This window comes from Elaeis guineensis, chromosome 15 (assembly GCF_000442705.2).
Source record: "Elaeis guineensis isolate ETL-2024a chromosome 15, EG11, whole genome shotgun sequence".
Taxonomy (NCBI): domain Eukaryota; kingdom Viridiplantae; phylum Streptophyta; class Magnoliopsida; order Arecales; family Arecaceae; genus Elaeis; species Elaeis guineensis.
In genome coordinates, this window is record NC_026007.2 from 71943830 (window position 1) to 71961676 (window position 17847).

Sequence of the window (17847 nt, forward strand, 5' to 3'; positions counted from 1 at the left end):
TGAACTTTTAAATGGAATGTGTTCTTTTATTTTCAAAAGTAAAATAAAAAAAATTATTGAAAAATATTATGAAAATAAGGATATTGCTTATGATAGAAATAATAAAAAAAACTCTTTAATTAGATTATAATTTGTATCTAGCCAATGAAACTGTTCATTAGCCATACGATTAAAAACTAGTTTCTCCTAAACCTAGCCCATCGAAGCTAAATGCTGGCAAAGTTAATCTTTCTAAGTCTAGCCAGTCAAGACTGATCGCTGACACACGCTTATGCAACACATGTTTAATTATGAACTCATGAATCAGAGTTAGTTCTTTTTTGGATCTCGCTAGTGAGACTAATCATTGGTATACAATAATGGATCGTATATTTGCATTCGAAGCCAGTCTCTTCTAAATCTTATTATGGGGATAATCATGACCATAGTCATCAAAGATTGAGAGAAGATTTTATGTTTTACTGCTATACATGGCATATTTTTTAAAATTACAATTATGTTGTTATATGTATTTATTATTTCAAATGATATATTTGAAAAAAAAATAATTATGCTTAATCCTTCAAAGATATTGATAACTTAAAAACCAATAATTTTTTTTTTTTCTTTTTCTAGATCAAAATGAGCATGTAGGAACTGAGACCGAGTAATGAGGAGCATGAGATCTTAAAAGACATTTGCTTAGTTTATTTTTGAATAAACATTGATCTTTAATTTATATTAATCAACTCTATGAGTTATTGATGAACTATATTTTATTTGAATCAATAAAATTAAAAATGAATATGAAAACAAGCCTTTTGGGGCTAAACCTTAGGGATGTGTGTGGCTGTCTGTCACATGACTAACTTGGGACCATACAATATGAAAGTTACTTCTCCAAATACAAACTCGCAGAGAAAATGGGTTTATGATTGCAAAGAATGTCTCAACTAGATTACCGATCAAATATTTCATCAAATTAAGGAAATCTTACCTTGCTTTGAAAGAAAGCTATATCACTCACATTTTTTTCTACAATCCGAAACAATAAAGCGCAAATTGGAAGCATCAACAAATCAAAATATACTAAAATTTTTGATAAAGATTACTTTTACCACAGTGAAGTGATTGCATTCACAACCGAAGCAATGAAGTAGATGAATGCTCCACCAGCCCCCTTGCAGCCACTATATAGACTGCACTAGAAGAACGAAAACCTAGCACCATTTCTACCAGAAAACAAGCTGTACTCTTCAATCTTTGTCTCTTCCTTTGAGCATGTATCATCCTGAGCTGCAGGTATCTTAGAGATGAATCCTCCCATAGTTTCTTCTTTCAAAGAAAGTGGATCCAGATTGAACTCTGCAGCAACCCCATCCAATGGACCACCAAAGTGAAACAACGAGAAGGACGGACTGCCATTATATGATTTAGCAGCATTTTCAACACTTCCATTTTGTCCCACTGATGGTGTTTTTGGAGGGATACAGCTACTTGGAAATGACCACTCCTGAGGACAGATACCTTCTATCAGCTCAGCAACAGCACTGACCTCCCGGAATCCACATGAACCAAGATCACTGTATTGCTCCTTTGAGCTTGCATTCTTGACTCCATTAGCAGTCTGGTAAAAGGAAAGTTGGTTTGCGTCAAATGCAGGAGCTGATAAAGGTTGAACGGTACTGTACTGCATACAGAAATTTGAGGATCGGTTTGCCGCTAGGTTGTATCCTGGATGGTTATGGAGAAAGTATTGGGTGGGCCGGTAAAATGGCATCAATTCAGTGGCATGAGTAGGTGACCAAGAAGCTGCACTATGATTATGATACCCCATGTTCTGACAAGGAAACAGTGGCACATGGTTGCTTTGGTTATGCACCGATAAAATGTGCTCCTGTGAAGGGACCATATCAAATCCAAACCGAGCATTATCAGAACTGTAGACAGCTTTTCTTGAACTTTCCCTCGAAAGGTTTGGCAGTGGACAGCTCTCGGCTGCAAACACTGTACTCGTCCTGGTGAAAGTTTTGCATCCATTTGTCTTGTAATTGCTTTCTGCAGCTTCATCCAGATATTTGTGAAAGTTATTTCCATCACATATTGATATATCTCTGCCATCAGATTGTTGGCTAGCATCTTCTGAATCTGAAGTTGATGATGATTCTGCATTTTGAGCACTTGAGGAACTGGGGCTGCTGTCTCCCTCACTACGACAAGATGAGCAGTTGTCCGAACTAGATGAGTTTGTTACCTGCTTACAAGTATTACTCATTGGAAGTATAGACATGGGACATGAACCAACTTCCTCCTCTGCACCATTCTTCGAGTAGCAATCTGACTTCGCTACTACAACAAATCCATTCTGGGTACCATTGCGGCCACTTAAAACAGATTTATCAGAGTTCTTCCTGCTACTCTCATGAAGTTGATAACTGCTCAAAGATTCAACTTTTCCTGAACTTGCAGAATGCTCAGAGAAGCAGAGATGTAGTGATTCAAGCACACTACATGGTTGCTTGCATCCATTCTCATCTTTAACAAATCTAGCTCCTTCAGATTGGTTAGCCTTAGAAGTGGTTCCCAAAGTAAAGTCAGGATTAGAACTGCTTCGAGAGCACTTTTTACGTGCATTTAATGGTTCCCAAACTTGTTTTGTGTTGAAAAAATCCTTGCCAAAAGAACCTCCAACATGCTCTCCCTTGGAAATGAAAGAACCTCCAACATGTTTTTCCTTTGAAATGAAAGAACATCCAACATGCTTTCCCTTTGAAATGACAACAAAATCCGGCACATGGCAACCCTGATTGCATTTAGCACTTCGATAGAACGACCTGGGCATAACAAGTGTGCCTTTTGTTTTATGTGCAATCTTGATCTCGCAACCTGATCTGACTGTAGAAATTTGATACCCATCCTTTCCTCTGTAATCAGCCAGTTGGTTGCAGCTACAGGACTGGAAGTCAAATCTATCCCGCATTCTACTCTTTGAACTGTGGAATTTTTCATGGAATTTGAGGTTGCACTTTCTAGTGTTGCCCTTCACAACCCTTTCTTTTGATAGCCTGGGAAGGCCAATCATGCCCCTAGATGAAGACAATATGCATCCATTTGAATCAGAATTGTCTTGCTGAATACTACTCTTATTGCTAATGCAAAATTGGTGCTCATCATACCAACTAGAAGCCTGATCCAGAACATAATCTTTTCTGAATCTCAATTTCCTCCTTGATGATCTTGACTGCTTGAGAACAAAAGAGCCATTTCCATCCCTAGCACCAAGCTCTCCATCAATATAACATTGATGCTCACTTGAGGTTTGTTTATCTGTAACATTAGGAGAAATAGGCATATTTCCTAGTTCACTAACTGAATTCCCACAGTCAAGAGTGGTAGATTTATCATGTGTGCTTGTGAGTAAATCATTTGAAGAGGATGATGAATCCTCATTAAGTGAATTTGGCTCAATAAGTTTCTTTTCTCTTTCCCTTTCCTTTCCTTTCAGCCTCTCTTTCCTTCTAAGCTTTTTTTCCCTTTCTTTTGTCCTCCTCCTCTCCTTGCGCTCTTCTTGTTCATGTTTCTCTTTTTCTTCCTCCTCTAGAAGCTTGGTCTGTAAGACAACCAGATGAGGTCAAAGAAATTCAACAGAAATGCAACAAACTCACTGCTTCATTGGAATTTTCCCCCTAATATTTATAGTAAAAAAATTAGCTTCAATATTTTAGCCAGATAAATAAGAAAACCAGAAATTACCTGCTTTTCTAATGTAATGATCTCTTTGCAAGCAACATGAAGACACTCTTCCAGCAATTTGAGGGCAAGACAAACAAACATACTGTGTGCATTTTGTCTAGCTGTACCTTCTCTGAAAGCCTTTTCTACCTGGAAGAACCTTGAGAATTAGTTTCAGGATATTGTAACATGCATGATATGAAAAAAAAAATTATAAAGTTGAAATCATGTTTGCTACTGTTTTACTTTGTCCTTTATTATTTTTCAAATAAATAATTTATACTCCTAAGATTTACAACAAGAGCGACTGCAGAATGCTACTGCCTCAATCAGCCAACACAAATTTTCAAGGGGCTAATAATGCCAAAGAGATATAACACATCAAAACTTCTAATTAATGAGATCAAATCAACAAATATAAATAATGGACAGTAACTGATCGGTTTGCAACTTACGTCATGGCTATAGTCCTGATTCACATAATAAAAATATGAAAGCATGTAAAAATTCCTATATTTAAGCCATTGTGCAATCCTTGCTCGCTCACCATTTTTTGCTATCCGACTGGTTTTCTTAAGTCAGAATACAATCTCATCGGATTTGGACATTAAAAGCATGGCCAGAAATGATAGCTCCTTGCCTGCTTGAATGCTCCATTGTGGTAACTTTTTTGCACTCAAAAGTTTCCCATCTGGTATTGCAGGAGAAAATGATTATGATGTCCCAAAAGGTTAAATTACAAATGAAGAGATTTTTGGTTGTTAAACTCCTCGAAAAGTTTGTCTGCTGTATCATATGCAGTCTATAAGGAATGAGTAAAAGTAGTAACTTCAATACCAGTATCATCCCTCACATCTCATAATAGTGTGAGTCACAAGGATTCTGCTTAATCCTCAACCCAAACAAGCATTATTCTTGCCCCTTCTCCACTATCATCAACTCCTTAATACTTGTTTTGAAGTTACTACAAATGCATGATGTATTTCTTCATTTTAATTGATCCATTTTCATTTTAAGGGTTCAGTTTGAAAGACAAAAAAAATGAATAGCAGAGCAAGCCACCATCATCCACATAATCAAAAGAATAAAGGTCAGGCAAGGTTTCCAAAAGAACTGCCATCAAAATTCAAGTTTACACTTTCAGACAAAAGGAGACCAACAAGGCTAAATTGTTCTTTGCTCGTCCCAGACTGCATATAGTTATTCCACTTAAGATTTGAGACAAAGTTGTGAAACTTTGCTCCCTGAAAGGATCAAAGTAGCATGTTATATCATCTGTTTGATCTCATGTATTATAGTTCCAGCTTCCTTTTTTACATGTCTCCTTATTCCTCTACTCCACATTCCTTGCACCATTTCCTGGATAAAACCTAGCTGAAGCCCTTAGAAATCATAAATCAGAATAAAGATGCCTAGAAAAGATCCATTCAAACCAACCAATTGCAGGAAGTGAATAAATAATCCTTGCTGCACCATGGTAAAATGGAAGGAGGTTAGCCAAATATAATTTCCATCATATATCAAAGCATATTGTAAGATGAAGGGATTTAAGCAGGATGCATTATGAAGTCATCACTATGGAAACACATACATTGGCACATGTTGATTTAGGCATAATCCAAGCCTATCAACATAACATTAGAGCCCATTCATACATAACCTTAACCAATGAACCTCAATCCATACATGTAGGTCAGCAGTGAAAGTTAAGGGTATAATATGCCAAAGTTTTTGAAAACTTTGAATCAGTTCAAAAGAGCCATATTTACATCAGACAGTTATTCATTCATTACGTAACTGATAACCGTGCAACTGCATGTAGGTCAGCACACTGACCTATTTGTCATAATGGTTAAGAAGCCAGCATTATCTAATCTAGATAATTATTTTTCACGGAGATGTCATGCATCCACAAGTCAAAATGTGTCTTACTTTTGGAAATTGTGGAGTTAATTGTCAAGTTGATAACAGTATAAATTCCGTAAGATGATGCAGTGAATGCAAAGAACATGCTATTGGTATAAAATAACAAAAATAATAATTACAAACTAGAACAGACATCTGTATAATCAACATCTGGTTTGGAAACAATTTATCTTTAATCTAAACAAAAAATAGCTTACATAATCAGTTCTTTGTCATGATGTTCTGCTCTTGAAAAGTCTAAGCCCTTAACACAAGTCAAGATCCAACAACTTTCTTTGGCCACACAACACCAAGAGATGTTGGAGGAACTTTAGTAAATGTTTGGGCTTGAATATCAGGGACAGACAAAGTGGAGAACAGGAGTTGGGGAAGAAAAAGACACTTTCTTGGTCCATGACAAAGTCTTGCTTTGCAGAGAACTCACGGCAGTAGGCTGATTGGAAACTCTAAATTAGATATGCAAGCTGTACCCCATTTTGCTTCATGAAGGGGCTAGAATATTTTAACAGAGTATTATTGTTGTCCAACAGGTAATAGTTTGTTGTTCACAATATTCCTCCATCTTACACCACTGAGATGCCAGTACCAGTCTCAGTCCCAGATGAAAAAGGTGGCAGGACAACGTTAAGGTGACGGAGTTACAAAAAAATATGTCAAGCTATGAAATGGATCCAAATTCGATACACAGCAAACCCCTAAGAGATGGGACAAGAAGGTTGACAGTTATGACAATGAATAGTTTCTTCATTCAGGCATATCAAAAACAGCCAAATAACAATATTTTTGCCAGATTACATACAAAATACAAGGAGGTTACTGTGATGGTAAAAGTAAAATTTTGTGAACCTCAAAAATATTTACAAGTGGGAGAACAATGTAACATGTGGAGAGAAGAACAAGCTGGTGAGCTCAAAATACCTGTTCTTTGAATATTACTGCTGCAGCATCTAGAAGGAATTCTCGTGCAAGCTCAGGACTGTTGGCATGCTTCTGTGGACGGTTTTTATCACCAGTAGGTTCATTTCCATCCTTGTCCATAGCATCATCATCCTGCTCTTGCAAATCAACAAAAGATAGATCTGAAAAATTACACATTTTCACATCAAAGTCCACAGGTACTATTAATGAAAATTCTGCTACACTATAAGCAGCAGTCCTCATTTGCAAGTACCTCTTCTTCCTCAACTTCTTCAGCATGCTCAAAAAGCCTTCTGATACTTTCCTCTTTTGTTATTGTCACAAATCCATCCCCTACTATTAGCCTGCGATGGACACATGGTTGTCCCTTCAATGCATGTGCCTTTACATGGAGCTCAGTACAACAGCCATCAAACTTCCAAGCCCTCAGAGTAATAAAGCATGCACTCAAACCACCAAGATCAAGTCCATTCACCTGCACATTTCCATTAATCCCAACATCTTTGAAGTCTAAAATGTCTGATTTTCCTTCTCCTGTTCCAATTGCCCATTCAAAATGATGATATGTTCCAACCATGTCCATGAATGACAGGTGCCAATCAGCTTGCACGGTGTCCTCTGATACCTGAAAGTGATATAACAAAAAGTCCAGGTCATCTGGCGGGCCATTGAGGAAAAGGTTTTCTTCCTGCAATTCTCATCATGCTTCTGAAGAGTAAATCATTTATCTCCTGAATAACTGCCTGGTAAATTGTTAAAGTTGATGAACAGGCCAGCAAAATTAAGACATGCATCTTTGGCAATATTGGCAAATGCAAACCTCATATTGGAAAGCTGTATCTGCAGCACAAAACCAACTAGTACAGTGGGGTTCCCTTTGCATGCGCTTTAGTTCCTTCAACTCTTTGAATTCACCGATGACATTTCTTCGGCAATCTCTGCAAAACCTCTTGCTCTCAAACCTGTGAAAAGAAAATTGGACTCACAGCAATGTAACTCATTCTAACTATATGGAGAACATTTGCCTAATCATGGCAGTAATTAGAAGTTTAATTTGCCAACAAGAATCACCTCAAGATCATCTACCTTGTTATCTATTATGCAAGTCATAAAAAACGGAAACAATAGACCAACCATGGCAGCTTAGAGAATATTAACTGGCAGTAAGGGACTATAAACCCCCTCAAGATTTAATATCTAGAACCGATCTTCACCGTCACTAGTTTCCAAAACGTCCAATATAAATAATTCTTTATCATGAAGACATCCAGAATGTGCATCTAATGTCAAAGAAATGGATCATCCTATCTAGACTAACAGGGGAATAGAACCAAGTGATGCCGAATTGATCCTCCTATCTAGACCAACAAGGAAATAGAACCAAGTGACACCCCATTGATTCTCATATGTAGGTCTACTCGTGCTTCTGCTAGCACGGGTTGCAAGCAAAAAAAAAAAATTCTTGGTGTTCACCCTAAGTTCAACAGTGCAACTTGTTCGGCAAACGCAATAGGATAAGAGTAAAATTGCATGAATGAAAGATAATATGATAAGTTGGTCAAGAAGAAAATTAGACAACAGCAACCAATTATAGATAATCTAATCTCTTTATCTTGGCAACACACTGCTGCTGAGATAACAGATATTCCTGAAGAACATTTTAAAGTAATAAAGAACTAGGATTAGCACCAATGTGAGACAACTTGAAACTGATGCTTCATATACATCTACTACTTTTACCTATCTTGCATTGTGGATTTTAATAATCCAAAGTTGTAAAGAAACAGTCTATACAAGCGGAAACTGCCTATTACAGCTTTAGGAAAGAGGCCAAGAAGCTTGTTCTTTCACAACTTCAATTGACAACTCAAGGAGACAATAATTTTGAATTATGGATGAACAAACTAATGCCAGTTTCTTGCTATGTTCACTTCCGATTAGTCTTTAAGGACAGGTTGGTAGACATCTTTGGATAACAGAATCTGGAGGATAATGTGAGTTCATGAAGGAAACACAACTACCATCCGCAAAGCTTAGAAAATGTCAAAGTTTACCAGCTTTTCTTGCCAAGAAAATACTCCAAGTGTAACAAAATGAGAACCATTTAGTGCACAAATAATAATGCATGCTTCAACAATTATTTGAACTTACGTTTCCAATTTTCTACATGGAAGAGCTTAGAAAGGGAACCAATAATCTTAGAATCAATGTGGAATTTATGCAGTCAAGGAGTGAGGGCAAAAAAGGGTGTTCTAAAGGATATCATTGATTTAGGTTATGTTAGGAGCTTATTAACCCAACCAAACTCATAAAAAACCATATTGAATTAGGAGATTTGCCTGTGACAGGTTCTACCAAATTAGGCACAAAGCCACCATTGGCATCAATCCAAGTTTTATTATAGCTACACAGGATGATGCTTGTTATACAGGAACCACTATGGTACCTTCAACCAATCACATTTCCAGTGACTCAGAACCATTGAGAAATAGGTAATGGTATAGCTTATCACATATTATTGCCAATGGAAAATAATCTACCCATGTCATGCATGAGATTATGGGTAGCTCATCTATTTTCTCTTTTACCCAATTCAAAATTGCACCTTTCATATTTTCCTACTTCCGTATTTTGTTGTCATCTTCATGAGGATTGGAAATAATTTGGTCTTTTAGTTGTGACCACAATTATTATCATTGCTTGTATGAGATCTGATGTAAGGTCAACTGAAGTTCCGCTAACTCTGATGACTCAAAATTCTTGGTTTTTTAAGCAAGTGATCATTTTTGTGATGCGAAAAATTTCACACCATCAATCACATTATGTAGCTCCATTCAGAAAATGATATTCACAAAGCTGAGAAAACTACGGTACCTGGGAAAACAAAATGATGAAAAAAATGTAGAAGGCAACAGCCAAGCTATGAAGTTCCTAGTTATAGGTATCAGCACAAACATGGCTAGTAGTAGTGATGGACTCAAAGGGACCATCAATCCAGACAATTTGATAGTAACAGGAATAAAGGCACCACAACTCCTCTTGTTCAGAATAAATTGTTGTGTGTGTGTGTGTAGTTCAATATCATTGTCTTTGAACATCAGAGTTCAACCCCTACAGAAGAAATTACATAGTAAATATTCAATGAAAATGGTAAACCCCCTCAAGCCTTCGTGGATTTGATGAACTTTTAAATTAACTCTCGCACATCCTTCAAAACAGCTAAAAACTCTGCAAACATTGTCTAAACAGAGTACCACTTCCAAAAAGATTCAGTTCTGATTGTCATAAATGAGTAAGTTAACAATCAGCCCTATTTTTATATTGAATATGTGCTCCAAATATGTCCTACCAATACCCTGACATTTACTTCCTCGCTGCCAATAGAAGATTTTCATGAGGTCCTTTTCCACTCTCAGTCCTCTGTAAATTATTTTATTGAATGGTTGAAATTTGTTAATTCTGCAGCAAACTGTTTGGAATAGTAAAAGTTATCTTTCCACCTTATACACCATGGAGGCTTAAGTAAACAGGAATGATAGAATATTGGTCATAATCTACTATGATAACTACGAAAGTCTTCAACAGGAATTCCTCGTTTTCTCTTTCTTTTCAAGACAGACTAAAGAGCCTCCAGCAATTTCTTAACTCGGACACAAAGGTTTCCAGAATAAACAACAGTTTTGTGAAGTGCTGACTTCTGTTCATAAAAGCCTCTTCTCTTACAGAGACAATTGCAAAAGCAGGGAGCATTTACCTTGAAGCTTGCGTAGACAACGTGGATAGATAATTAAATGGAATGCATCTAATATTCCATTGCCTTCTCCAAAGTGTTACTAGCTCAGAGATAAGAGACATACTTTCTAGGCCTTAAGTTTTGCTCTTTGGCATTCTCCTTATGTTTCGAACAACTAAGAATGGAACTTTCCATTCTATATGGCATGCTACTAGTAATAAATTTTCCCATGACCAATTTTGAAGAAAATGCACATTCCTCGGTAGGATGAGGAAAAAGATTGCAGCAACTCTAATGAATGCCCCTTCATGGCTACAATAACGATAAACCAAGCTCCTTTTTCACATTTCTTGTAATGAATGAAAAAAGAGTTTTTGGCAACTAACTTATTATTTTTCCTTGTAACAGTAGGTTCGCGGTTATTGAACACTTTTTTTTTATGCAAATAAAATTTCTTAAAGAATTAAATAACTTAATGCATAGAATCCAACACAAAATAAACTCACCTGAATGTAAGTCTATCCATGAATTCCTCCTCCTTCATCCTTAGAAGAGATGATCCAGTTTCCTCATCCAGCACAGACCAGAAATCCACTAGGGTATCACAAGAAAGCCTGGAAGTGTGCAAGGCACATGTTTCACCAATTCCGTGCCCTCTGCCATAGTTAGCCATCCCATGACTAATCCATCCCCTGCCTCCTCCCCCACATGCATCAGGGTAAAGCAGCTCACGTTCACGTTCCCTTATTCGGGCAATGTCAAAAACCTACACAAGCCAGTATTTCCAACTCCAATGATCAGATGACCAGGATAGCCAAATAGTTATCAATTCCATAAGGTGGAGACTATCTATCATTCCATAAGTAGCAATAGTCGTGAAGCAGCATCTTGGGAGCAGCTCCAGGACAAACCACAGGCTTCATGGGAAAAATTTATATAATTTAGCAAAACGATATGAATCAAAAGGAACAACACATCAAACAGAAACACTAATTAGGACATCAGGAATTGAGAAGGCTTAAGAAGTGGAAAAGGTAGTATGAAAAGAGTGGAATGCTTGCAAGATCATTAATACAGTATACAATATGAAATTAGAGAATAGAGGTACCTCATATGCTTAGGAAATAAGAACCGAGAGTCATGGTAGTGTGTTATCACTTACATTCTGAAGAGTCTCCAGTGACTTTGCATTTATAAAGCAGTTAAGAAGCGTTAGTCTACCATCCTTGGTTGCTGCCAGGCCTCCCCAAGGGTGCACAGCCGGATCCTGCACTTCATCTAATTCGCTATCACTCTGAGTCTTGGAGGTCCCTATTTTATTAGGAAGGTGCATACCCACACCTTCCTGCTGCAATGACTTCGCATACATGACAATCTGTGTGAAGCCATCGTGTAGCAACCCATTGCACCTGGAACAATAAGGGTTCTTGCGAGCTTGCTCAAAGAGGGTGTGCTTATCTATCCTCAGGAGCTGCTGTCGAGCCTGACGGGGTAGCTCACTCCAGAACTAGTTCAAATGCATAAAAAATCCAATCAATATTAGTTTTTTTCCTCATATCGCATCCGCAATCATTTAAAATATAAAAAATCACAGATACAAATTAAATGTTTCCGGTGAAGAAAATGAACGAGAACAAATCTATTGAATTACAGCATTCTCCATTGTTTATTGAACATGACGCGAATTATGTCAAAAACCCATTCTTGAAGAAAAATTAGTACATTATCACGCTAAATTGTCATTACATACATTTTTAAGTAACTGAAGATACTTTGGAAAACACAGCAGGATTACTCCATGAGTTTGGAATGGCGAAAGACGGGGAAAAAACTCAAAAAGAAAAATTTAAAAGATAAGTACAGGCTAGGTTAGCATTAGTATTCACTTTCAACAAGTGAAAAATGTGATTTAACCCTAATTTCCATCCAAAAATGCTGAGATGCTCAAGCTACTGACTAGAATCGCAACAATGAAAGAGCTAAAGAAAGCACATACGAAGATTAGCTTGTCCTTTCCAAGAGATTTAGGACCGTGTAAGAAATTAAAACAAGAAAATAGGATAAAAGCAAGGTCAACTTGTTTTAATATCTCAATGTACAATGAATCCAGCGGCAAATCCAATCAAGACAGGACAGCACCGCGAACTAGATCTACCAAATCAAAAACTCGAAAAATCCAATCAGGACCGCACATGAAACCGATCAAGATCCAATAAGAACCAGGAAAGATCCAGAAACCACGAAGAATCCAATCAAAAGATCGAACGAACAGTCGCTGATGGATCGGGGGGCGACACCTTCTGGAGCTGATCGAAGGTGATGCCATCCGGATGCTTGGACCAGATTCCGCTGGCTGACGTGGATCCGGCAGCGGCGTGCGGCGGCGGAGCATTGCCGAATTCTGTGTTCCTCTGCAACAGGCCGGGCATCTTCTCTTTCTACCCTCAGCAGCGGCTCGTCGATCCCTTCCTTCTCAAGCTGCTATCCATCCACTGGCGGGAACATCGCCGGCGTCCCGTGGCGGTGGCGATCTGAATCGCTATCGGCGGCCGCCGGGTTCGGATCGGAGGAGGGACGGGGATCGAATTCGAGGGTGAAGAGATTGGGGGGTTGGGGCGAGAAACAACGGGAGGAGTTGGAGGATGGGTGGGGGTTTTGTTGATGAGATTGTCTGGCGTTTCTTTCAAACATAGGAAGACCGCCACCGTGGCGGAGGGCGCAGGGTTAAAAAGCTGCGGGTGTGTGTACTCAAGCACTGGCATTCCTCTCTTCGCATGTACTTTAATGTAAATATAATTTCAACGAGGGGATTTTTATAATTATGACTATGGAGTGCGCGTTCGAACCGACGCCGGTGGAATGGCGGGGTACCGTTATTCGGCGACCGCATCAAGGGCTCGATGGGAAGAGGTTGGTGCTAACATGCGCTAATGGTCAAGTGGACCGACGTATTCGCGTGACAATGCTGGGATCTTACGATCCTTGGGGGGCGCACGTTAGTCATACTCGTGCCGTCGGGTTCTCGAATGAGAAAGCGTCGGCTTACTTGCGGGGGACCGCATCGAGCAATGAGCACCGGGTAGCGCTGACGTGAACCTGAGGTGAAAATCCTGTGCGCGGAGCTGTTTAAAAATTTTATGCGAGCTATAAGATCCACCATAGATACTTCCGATACATCATCCAATGGCTGAGATTAGGGGTATAAGTGGATCGGAGAAAATCCAAACTGATCCAAAGGTTTGGATAGGATTTTTTGATTTTGACTTTGAAATTGAAATTAATTTTTAAAAATTTTAGATTTTAACTTGAATTTAAATTTAATATTATAAAATTTAAATTCAATTCAAAATTCAAACTATGGAACCAAACCATATCCAATATATTCTTCTAATTTAGATTTTTTGATTATATATATATATATACATGCGCATATATATATATATATATATATATATATATGTGTGTGTGTGATATATATATTTATATGTGTGTGTTTCAAAGTTATTTATTTTTAAATATTATGAAATATATTATATTTTGATAATATTTTTATTAAAAAACTAGAATTCATATTTTTGAGGTGATGCTATTATAGCATAATTTGTTACAACTTTTAATATTAAAATTTATAATTTTTTTTTATTTATTATTATTATAATATTAGTTGTTAGATATAAGACGATGTTATAGAATACCTATAAGTAGTATATGTTTCGAATCTATATAATTTGTTTTTGAATTAAGATCCAAAATGCAGTCTAATGTATATAAAAGTTTAAAATCCAATCTAATCTAATTCAAATTTTTCAGATTGGATTAAATTAAATTAATAAAATATTTGATTCAATTTTGAAATCAAAAATTTTAATTTAAAATATTTTTAATTAAAATTAAATTTAAATATGATTCAATTCAATTCAATTCGCTTACACCTTTAGCGGAGGTGAGTTTGGAAAACAAATGGACGGCATTTCTTGTTTATCTCATATTGGTTTCTTTGTAGCCGTGTGAACCGTATCCTTTCCGCGGTAGCAGGTTCAAGTAGCATGTACAAATACAAAGTCAAAAAGCTTACCCACTTTAATCACACCCGAGTTCACACCCCACACTAACGATGGGCGGGGACGGCATGCGGCGGCTTGGAAGAGTGTGCGTCATTGGTAGGTATTTTCTGGTGTTCTGTTTCGGAGGACTCCAGTGAAGCCCACCATAGCGCCGCACGATGGGGAACGTACCAAAATCTAGTCGACTATCATGCAAATGAAATATTTTCAATCTTTAGATCGTTCTAACTATCTAAAAAATTAAAATTTTTATAAAAAATATTTATTATAATTTATCAAAATAAGAAAAAAAAATTATACGATAAATTTTTTATTTTCTTGATTAAACAGAGAAGCCAAACTGCCGCCGCCGGCATCGATTTTTCTGACCTCCACCTTTACGGTCTCTCCTACATAGGCTCCATGGCCCACGCCCTCTATTGACCCCATTTCTCGTGATAACCTCCACAAAAGTGCATTGCGACATGGCAGATGGAGGTCTTGTGTTATTGTCACGTGACAGACAGAGATCCCATCAACATTGAGACTATATATATATATATATATATATATATATATATATATATATATATATATATATATATATATATATATATATAGTTCGGTCCATATTCGATGCGGATGTTAGAGTATTGAGAGGACCATTCCCTAGTATGAGAGAACCGGGAAGGACGCACCTCTGGTGTACTAGTTATCGTGCCCACGGTAAACGCTGAGTAGCCAAGTGCGGAGCGGATAACTGCTGAAAGCATCTAAGTAGTAAGCCCACCCCAAGATGAGTGCTCTCCTATTCCGACTATATATATATATAGTCTCAATGTTGATGGGATCTCTGTCTGCCACGTGACAATAACACAAGACCTCCATCTGCCATGTCGCAATGCACTTTTGTGGAGGTTATCACGAGAAAAGGGGTCAGTAGAGAGCATGGGCCATGAAGCCTACGTAGGAGAGATCATAAAGGTGGAGGTCAGAAAAGTCGATGCTGGTGGTGGCAGTTTGGCTCCTCTGTTTAATCAAGAAAACAAAAAATTTATCGTATAAATTTTTTTTTCTTACTTCGATAAATTACAATAAATATATATATATATATATATTAGATTTATAAAAATATATTGGATTGATAATATTTTGTCTACTTTCATCTTGTTATTTTATTCAAATGATGAAATTAAACCCTTTAGAGTTTCGTTTTCTTCTCTATGGTTTCTTATCATCTGGATTTATCTCGTCATGAATCAGCGATGGTGAAGATATCCTAACATTATTTTGTTGAGGTGCAAAAAATTAACGATTTTTTTATTTTAGGGTTAAAAATAGGTTGATGGGCCAGACAACCTATTCGGACCTGAATCATTTTAGATGGGCCTAAGTGTAGATTTTGAGCCCCACGGACTGCATCGGGCCTGAAATATAAGCCTATATGTTAAAGTCTGGATCAAGTTCAGCATAGTCCAAATCTTATGTAATGTATAATATATATATTCATGCTTTAGGAATCTAGTTTTGGTGCCTAAAAAAATATTAATAGCTTTCTCCGATGCACCAATACTCATTGTGACAACTATACACATAAATTTATGATTTTACCAATCGATTTCAAATATTTAATTCTTACAAATAGTTTTTATATTTTTAAAATTTAAATAAAAAAGATCTAGGAAGTCTGAGATCTGGTTCGAAAGCCCGAAACTTATATAAATACTGGGTTCGAACTTGAAAAGTATGTTCGAAGGTCTAGCTGGGTCTGGGCTTTTTAATTTTAGTTATAGTTGAGCTCGTTGTACCTACTGAACAAATCTATTTTTTATTAAATTTTGTAATATTTTTTTTTTTTTCTTTTTTGGAAGGCTGTGAATCTTTCGCTAAAAATACATTCTTAAAATGAATGCACTATGTTCCTATCCGATGCTAAACATATTCACTCGTTGTACCTACTGAACAAATCTATTTTTTATTGAATTTTGTAATATTTAATTTTCTTTTTCTTTTTGGAAGGCTGTGAATCTTTCGCTAAAAATACATTCTTAAAATGAATGCACTATGTTCCTATCCGATGCTAAACATGTTCATCTATCTAAAACACAAGCATGCAAGATAATGATAGCTTTCTTGACACTAATTGGAATATTTACTTATTTAATATCTGAATCATTCTAGAAAGGGGAGATGAAATATGCATAATCACAACGTGTGTTGATAACATCCTCCCAACCAAGCCATCGAGAAAGGAAAAAATTATTAGGTAGACTTGTTCTACCATAAGCAAACTAATAAAAAGTGGTGTGCCTCTATCGTGGCATCGTAATCGCATCAAGTGATTAATGAAAAAAGCCTAATTATGAGATATAACTTTTTTAAGCTTGCGATCTCAAGTAACATATGCATTATTTAATCTTATAGCAGTCTCGTGGCATTCTAATTGATGCTCAGGGTTCATCAGATGAAGCAATAGTTTCTTCATTATGCATCTTCCCCATGCTTTTGTTAGTAGTATTAAAATTTGTATGCAATCTAATATATATATAAAAATAGAAAGTGAGAGAAAATTTATGGATCATTGTGACTATCCACATAAACAACCATTTCTTATCTATGAATGCCATCCGGAGATAAATTAACATTCCATGGGCCATTTTTCTAAGCTCTTCTTCCAAACAATTCTTAGTGCTTAATAAAAAATATTAAAAATATTAATATTATATTATTAAAACATGAAGTCTATTCATATGTACAGTTGAGAATATCAATCAACACTAACATTCCATATTTCTAAGCTCTTCTTCCAAATAATTCTTAATACTTAATAAAAAATATTAAATGCCAACATCGTATTATTAAAACACGAAGTCCATTCATACATATAGTTGAGAATATCAATTAACACTAACATTCGGGATAAATAATATCTTTTAATTTATAAATAATTATTTAATAAAAAAATTAGTTTTAGAACCCGCATGCAATGTGAGGGTTTAAAACTAGTATTATCTGTAGTATCGATTTAATTTTGTTGCGGCCAACTCCCCCGTCGCCTGTCATCGGTGAAGAGCATCTGCAAATGCAAGTCCTCACAGATCGAATTTGTATCCGATGGAGATCTTTCGATGCCTAAGTCAGAGAGGGAATTGATGAATAATAGATTTGAATATTTAGGATAGCAGAGCTTTGATCCAGAATTGCCTTACCAGTACTGTTCCTTTATCCTCTTTTTATAAATAATTCTGATATAACCGTCGAGCACGTGGTTCCGCATTTTATGGTACTAAATTATCGGATCATTATTGCGAAGTTAGTGGGTTCTCACTAATTACTGTGATACGTAGTTGATAATCGTTTACAATGATTAGGATATATTGGACAGATAGGCCGACTATATGTCGATCGATAGTAATAAATCGGTAGGAGATCCGAATAACCATCGGTTGGTAACTCTGATGTGCTGATGGTCTTCGATCGGAGATTGATTAAATCATTTATTGTTGGTCGATAATA

General features: G+C 36.7%; 1 protein-coding gene across 1 annotated transcript; it reads right to left on the minus strand.

The window, feature by feature from the left end:
* Nucleotides 1–1041: 1041 nt before the first annotated feature.
* Nucleotides 1042–12880, minus strand: LOC105058652 (uncharacterized). Its single transcript, XM_073249233.1, has 8 exons — nucleotides 12586–12880; nucleotides 11451–11795; nucleotides 10795–11054; nucleotides 7376–7517; nucleotides 6809–7180; nucleotides 6556–6687; nucleotides 3733–3861; nucleotides 1042–3589 (listed from the first exon to the last, which is right to left on the minus strand). The coding sequence occupies exons 1-8, from the start codon at nucleotides 12715–12717 to the stop codon at nucleotides 1184–1186; spliced, it is 3918 nt and encodes a 1305-aa protein (XP_073105334.1). The 5' UTR covers nucleotides 12718–12880; the 3' UTR covers nucleotides 1042–1183.
* Nucleotides 12881–17847: the final 4967 nt, after the last annotated feature.

Excerpts from the sequence above, each read along its gene's own strand:
- LOC105058652 (XM_073249233.1), bottom strand. The coding sequence starts at position 12,717 with ATGCCCGGCCTGTTGCAGAGGAACACAGAATTCGGCAATGCTCCGCCG. Across the intron at positions 11,055-11,450 it reads CACTGGAGACTCTTCAGAAT|GTTTTTGACATTGCCCGAAT; the intron begins GTAAGTGATAAC and ends TGGCTTGTGTAG. Across the intron at positions 3,590-3,732 it reads TCATTACATTAGAAAAGCAG|ACCAAGCTTCTAGAGGAGGA; the intron begins GTAATTTCTGGT and ends GTTGTCTTACAG.